This window comes from Gadus morhua, chromosome 1 (assembly GCF_902167405.1).
Source record: "Gadus morhua chromosome 1, gadMor3.0, whole genome shotgun sequence".
NCBI lineage: Eukaryota > Metazoa > Chordata > Actinopteri > Gadiformes > Gadidae > Gadus > Gadus morhua.
Genome location: NC_044048.1, coordinates 13908528 through 13916027, shown reverse-complemented (window position 1 = coordinate 13916027; position 7500 = coordinate 13908528). Strand labels below are relative to the sequence as shown.

General features: G+C 49.7%; 1 protein-coding gene across 1 annotated transcript in view; it reads right to left on the bottom strand.

The window, feature by feature from the left end:
* LOC115554158 (ERC protein 2-like) overlaps positions 1–7500 on the bottom strand; it is a 163516-nt gene that overhangs the window by 92199 nt on the left and 63817 nt on the right. The window contains 2 exon segments of the mRNA XM_030374310.1: positions 371–524; positions 5559–5660. Of these exon segments, the coding sequence (XP_030230170.1) occupies positions 371–524; positions 5559–5660 (256 nt within the window).

Sequence of the window (7500 nt, the reverse complement as noted above, 5' to 3'; positions counted from 1 at the left end):
TTGTTTGTTTTTGTACGTGTGTAAGTGTGTGTGTGTGTGCATGTGGGGCTGTCCAAAAATGTGCAACGATTACTCTGTGTCCATGTACAGTTTGTATGTGTGTTTGTGTGTGTGTGTGTGTGTGTGTGTGTGTGTGTGTGTGTGTGTGTGTGTGTGTGTGTGTGTGTGTGTGTGTGTGTGTGTGTGTGTGTCTGTTTGTGTGGATGCGTGTGTGCGGCCGTGTGTACATGCGTGCATTTGCGCATTTGTTTGTGTGCATGCACGGGTGTGTGTGTGTGTGTGTGTGTGTGTGTGTGTGTGTGTGTGTGTGTGTGTGTGTGTGTGTGTGTGTGTGTGTGTGTGTGTGTGTGTGTGTGTGTGCCATTTGGACCTCCATCTGGGCCTGGGCACGGGCTTCCTCCTCCTGTGCCCACAGCGCCTCCTTGTGGGCGGAGGTGTTCATGCTCTCCCTCAGCTCAAGCTCTAGTTCCCTGATCCGCTCCGCCGTCTCCCGCATGGCATTCTGGGAAACCGAGGGGGGGGAGCTGAGTGGGGAGGGGGGAGAGGGGAGAGGGGAAAGGAGGAAGGGGTATTTTCTCTAATCTGTTCAAGGTCATTGAAAATCAGAAAAACAAACACACACACACACACACACACACACACACACAAACACTTCAAGACACCACAACGTACTATTGTAAATCAGATTCAAAATACTTTTGTTTCCCTAGCCGGCAGAAGTGTTTGAGTAGCGTCCTGACTGATTTGAGAGGTGGAAGGCGGAGGCGTTAACATGCTGTGGGGGAGGCGAGAGTGCAGAGAAAACAGAGGGGCTTCCGGTGACGAAGGAGCCGTGATCACCAGAGAGCGATTAAGACATGGAGATGAGCCACCTCAAACGCCCACGTGAATGGATGCGTCTCGGTGTGTATCATGTGTCCGTTCGTGGGTGTATGTGTGTGTTTGTGTTCATGCATGGCATGTGTGTGTGCGTATCTGTTTGTGTGTGTGTGTGTGTGTGTGTGTGTGTGAGTGTGTGTGTGTGTTTGTGTGTGCGTGTGTGTCCCCATTGAGGAGGGGTGTCCAACCTTTTGGACTTTTTTGCATCTGCTTCAACACAAAACACAAAACGTTTTAACCCAATCAAAATCTGCCGGTAATATCAACGTCCAAAGGATAAGTAGCAGTTTTGCTCGTAGCTACGAATCATTAGGCAGTCCTGAGGTCTATGAGACCTTTTTAAAACAAAAGGGTTTGCTAACTTGGATCATCAAACATCTTTCGCTTATGTCAGCAATCTCCTTCATCGCCACATGCATATCAGGGGACCCCAAGCAGGGTCCTGACCACAGGGTTGGGAACCACTGGTGCAGAGTGTGTGTGGGCTGTCTTGACACCTACAGGGAGCAGGGGAAAGGGGATACTGCTCCTCACTGGAGGCTGGAGCTGTGAAAGAAAACACTGGACAGAAATAACAAACCCTCCCTTCCATCTCTCTCCTCCTGCACACTATCTGTATGTCTCTCTCCCTCCCTCCTCTCTCCATGCCTCTCCTTATTTCTCTCTGCCTCTGGGTATCTCTCTGACGTTGCTCCGCAGTATCTCTCGGTCTATGTCTGTGTCTCTGTCTGTCTGTCTCCCTTTCTAATTGTGTTGGAGAGGCAAAAAGCACAGGGAGATGAACCTGGTCTTTTTTGGTTACATTGGACGAGAAAACATTGGAATGATTTAAACATTGGTTTTCTGAGAGAAGCACATGGAGAGCAAAAAAAGGATTAGGTGCGGTCACACCCACCACACAGATAGTGAACCTATTAGCATGGTACGGTACTAATAGCATGGTACAGTAGCATTAGCATTCCATTAGCCTCGGGTAGCTACCGTAAGTGACATATCCTAAAATGCAGGATATGCCACTGGTTGGTATGCCACTGGTATTCCCCTCATCCTGTGGTCATTAATGGCCGGTGGTTCATTGCAACGTTGATGAATTGATGGGGGGGGGGGGCTGAAAGTTGGGACTTCACAAGTGACTGGAACAACAGGGGGTCTTATCCTGGCCCCGGGGCTGAAAAGTGCCCAGTCAGCCAGATCACTGCCCTGCGCCTGTGGCTCTTCACGTCAGCACAGCTGGAGGTGAGTGGCGGCAAACACACACACACACACACACACACATACACACACACACACACACACACACACACACTGACACGCTTGGTGACACACGCACACACAAGAAACGCGCTCGCGATCGCACACTGGTACAGAGGCAGGCAGTGTGTGTCAGCAGTCGGGAGCTATAATTGGATGTGACAGATTGGCAGTAATTCGATGCACCAGCATCAACAAGCAGAGGTCTGACCCCGCCCCACAAAGACAGACTCCGACACACACACACACCTTCACACGCGTGTACAAACACAGTTCTCTGCTTGGGTTTCGCTCTCGAGGGTCCAGCCGTGGAAGCCCCTGTGTACGTGTGCGTGTGCCCGTGTGTGTGTGTGTGTGTGTGTGTGTGTGTGTGTGTGTGTGTGTGTGTGTGTGTGTGTGTGTGTGTGTGTGTGTGCGTGTGCGTTTTCTGCATGTCCGTCTGCAGATCTGGTGCGAATCAGTCGGGGAGCCAAGAGAATCACACACACACGCACACACAATTACACACACAGTTTTTCAATGGCGCAGGACAAAGAGAGACGAGAAGGGTTGATGGGGAAAAACCGAAGACAGACAGAAGGGAAGGAACAGAGGGCGAAACGGGTGCGAAGGTGAGGAGAATTGCGGCTGCAGAACCAATCAGCACCTGGGTCCCCGGGGACGGCTCATTACATCGTCTGGCCCCCTCTGGTGATGGTGGGATTATAATCACTCAAATAAACGAGTGGGGAGTGAGAGAATGCACATTCCCAGCAGCTCCGGCACCCCTGATCCCATCACTTTACCCGGGCGCATACACACGCATACCCACGCACACACACACACACAGACGTACAGACACAGACACACACAGGTACACACACGTACACAAACACACACACACACACACACACACACAGATTCAACCTTTTACTCATACTCCTTGAGACAGTTATCACCCCATCTGTCTGTCTACATGGATATCGATCTCCTTTTCTTCCATCTTTTCGTTTGCTCTGCCCTTCTTTGGTTCGGTCTTTCCGTGCATCTCTGTGCGATTCCGATTCCATTGCTTTGAAATGTGAAAACGCCACGTCATAATGTGCACCCGGTGTTCCTCTGGATTTCTTGAAAACCCCGAAGACGGCTCGGAAGGCTTATCCGGAATGCCGTATACCACGGCTCTGGCGTACGTGTGGACGCTGACGGTTTCCGAGCGCCGCTTTCCAATGAAAGCATTCCTCGCGCGGGATCAAAGGAAGATCATCCCCCTTCTCCAATCTCGTCCCCGTCAGTTTCTTTTTCTTTAAACAGCTGCCGTGCACGGGGAGGGACTGTCACAGAGCGCCCACGCCATGGCTGAGCACGACCCAGAGGGAGGGGAGGGGAGAGGGGAGGGGGGAGGGGGGGGGGGAGAGGGGAGAGGGGGGGTTATAGTGGCTGGGGCGGCGGGATGAAAGTCTGGTTGGAGTCGGCGAACACTTCCGATGTGAGTTTCCCTCTGTGTTTGGGAAACGCAGCGTGGCGGCCATGGAGACGATGGAGGTGGAGAGAGAGATGCTATCACCCCCCACCCTTGTCCCACATAAACTCAGAGGGAGGGGGGGGGGTTCTGGTGGGCTGGGGGTGAGGAGGCGGGTGGATCAAGAGGAGAGATGGCTTGTTTGTGTTTTGTTTACCCTCGGAGCGTGCACTGTTCCTGATGGACTGGGAGATACGTGCAGAGAGAGAGACAGAGAGACAGAGAGGAAGAGAGAGAGAGAGAAAGAGAGAGACAGACAGAGAGGAAGAGAGAGAGAGAGAGAGAGAGACAGAGAGAGAGAGAGAGAGAGAGAGGGAGACAGATAGACAGAGAGACAGAGACAGAGACAGAGAGACAGAGAGAGACAGAGAGACAGGAGAGAGAGAGACAGAGAGGAAGAGAGAGAGAGAGAGAGAGAGAGAGAGAGAGAGAGAGAGAGAGAGAGAGAGAGAGAGAGAGAGAGAGAGAGAGAGAGAGAGAGAGAGAGAGAGAGAGAGAGAGAGAGAGAGAGAGAGAGAGAGAGAGAGAGGAAGAGAGGTAGAGAGAGTGAGGGATGGGGGGCTTAAGGGCAGCACTTATGCTGAGCCAGCACAAAATAGCTGCATTCGTTCATAATAGTCTTTCTATCCATCTATCTAGCTCTCTGTCTGACTGTCTCTCTGTCTGTCTATTAATCTATCTATCCATCTATCCATCTATCTCTCTGACTGTCTATCTTTCTATCAGTCGGTCTAAGTATCTATCCATCTCTCTAAATATCCAGATGGATTCAACTTGGAAACTATTTCTCTGAGGGCTTGTTAAGAGAGAACAACCAGCTCGGGGACTGTTTGAAGAGGGAAGAGGGATGTTTTCCTTGCCAGTAAACACAGAATCATCCAAATAAGTGTAAACCCAGTGTGTGGAACGCCTTGGGGGAGGAGTGTGTGTGGGGATGGGGGGGGGAGGGGTGTGTGTGGAGGGGGGGGGGGTTTGCAGCCAGGGGAGAGTAAGATAGAGAGAGAGAGAGAGAAGAGAGAGAGAGAGAGAGAGAGAGAGAGAGACAGAGAGAGAGAGAGAGAGAGACAGAGAGAGAGAGAGAGAGAGAGAGAGAGAGAGAGAGAGAGAGAGAGAGAGAGCACTCCAATCGACTTCATCTGTCCTGTGGGAAAGGGCCGGAATGGCTGCACTCCCAGCAGATTAACACCTCTTCAAAGGTCTGCAACCCCCCCCCCCCCTCCAATTTCTGACGCGTAAACATCAGGACACTCAACCCACATTCACAAGTCAGGCTGACCCACACAGCGAGGACACACACGTGTCTCAGCTGGTGGACGTCGCTGTGCATCACATCACATGTGGATAACGTTTGCGCCTTCTCTCTCTCTCTCTTTCTCTCTCTCTCTCACTCACACTCACACCCTCTCACACTCTCTTGCTCTCTGCCCGCCCTTGAACCATTATGCCCCCCACTGCCGGCCGGCGTATGGACCTGATTTCTGTCCGACTAAACGCCCGTCCCTTCCACTTAGCGCCGGCTGGCGAGACGCACTGAGGGAGGGAAGGAGCGAAGGGTGAGCTAGTTGGGTTTGACAGAGTGGAGGAAAGCTCCGGATCTGAGGGAGAGGGAGAGGGGAGGAGAGAGTGACGGAGGCAGAGATAAAGGACACACTTTCTGAAATGTTGATATAGGGAAGGTGGACGGAAGAAAGAAAAATTTAAGATAAGAGAGAAAAAGGAGAAAAGGATACGAGAATCTTGAGCATAAAGGGATGAACTTGGAAACACGAAGAGGAGGAGGAGGAGGTGGAGGAGGAGGAAGAAAGGCCTTCCCGTCAACCTGAACTTTATTAGTTGAGGAAGGTGATGAACAGCTAAATTAAAGAACAAGGAATGCTACACACACACACACACACACACACACACACACACACACACACACAAACACATACTGACCTGGGATAGCGAGTGTGGATGACCGTCTGTCAGTCCATCTGTCTTCATCTCACTCGTCATCATCTGCTTTTGGACGTTTGGTGAATTGATTTGACTATGGAGAGAAGGAGAGAATGCTATGGATGACAGGAAAGGAGAAGAAAGGATACATCCATATTTCCCTGCTGTAGCACACACACACAAACACACATAAACACACACAAACAGACACAAGCACACATGCACACCCACACAAACACATAATCACACACACACACACACACACACACACACACACACACACACACACACACACACACACACACACACACACACACACAATGACACAATAAAACAAAGGTTGTATATGATAGGCATGTGTGCCTGAACAGGCAGGGAATAAGACAGACAGGTGATGTGTCTGATCTCAAACATAGAGAGATAGACAGACGGACAGACGGACAGAGCGCCAGACAGGAGCTGTGTCTGATCTCACAGACAGGCAGACTCAGACAAGACGGGGCCTGATACCTGTAGCTGAAAAGGTGTGTGTAAATCTCTCAACGACAATAACACTCACTTGCACGCGTGACGCGCTTTCACATGCACACCAACACAAGAAGACACACACACACACACACACACACACACACAAACACACACACATGCAATAAATCTGCCGTCCGTGTTGTGCATTTCTAAGGTGTTGATTACAGAGTTAACCCGTGCAGTCACCAGCTAGGACCGCTCTGTATTTACCATCACCGCCACACTAGTTATTTAGCCACACACACACACACACACACACACACACACACACACATAGACATATGTACACACACAGGCTCACACACACAAACACACACATGAAAGAAACCGCCACACACTTCACACATTGAGGAATACAGCACACACCTCTCCACGCATCAACACGTGCATGTGGACTTTAAAAATGTGCTCTTTGAGCACATTTAAATTTGGCACCTATTTTTTTAGGCCAAAGAAAATGCATAGAAAGCTGACAGTGACAAATTAGTCCTTAAGAGAACCCTCCAGTCTTGTAAACAGCCATTGACCAGGCAAGCTCCACCACCCCACATTATTATTCCACAGCCGCGCCAATCTGTTGACACTGCACCACCAGCTGCCATGCACACGGACACATATATGCTGTGTGTGTGTGTGTGTGTGTGTGTGTGTGTGTGTGTGTGTGTGTGTGTGTGTGTGTGTGCGCGTCGTTGTGTGTGTGTCTCTGTGTCTGAGAGCCTTTAGACAGTTTGAGGGATAAATTCTCCATAGCATAACCTGGCCGCATTAAATTCACCCTTCAGTTGTTTAATTCAATAAAAAGTCCATTGGGGATTTGAAACATCTCTGTGTACACAGGATGCGGAATGGTGTGTAGCACATGGAGATATTATGAAAATATGCATAGGGAAAATAAATATGTTCAAAATAAACGAACGCAAACAAATCCCTCAAAGGTGCTTTGCGCTTTACTTTGTATCAAAGTTTGCATGTGTGTGCGCGCGCGCGTGTGTGTGTGTTAGTTTGCACACGTGCGTGTGTTGTGGTCGGGGCCTGTTTATATAAGCTGAGAAGCAGCCCTATGGAGTGTCACCTTGCAATGCGGGCATATCAGCTATCAGACGTAAGTGCTTCTGGTGCAGGTGTATGGGGCTTTGACACCAGATTTCACCATTGGATTTCTTATTTGCGATACTCTGCCATTGTCAAAGGACCCAAGAGAGTTGAAACACTGTAAAATCCTAAATAAACGTGAATGTACCATAACCTGGGCTTATCAAAACCTTGTTTTGCCATGTGTCGCGTAAAACTTACTTTGCCAGTTTCAAACATAATGATGGATTCACATAATAAAAAAACATTTCCTGATTAATAACTGAACAATAACAAAAAAGCATAACCACCAACACACCATCCAAATGCGCCTG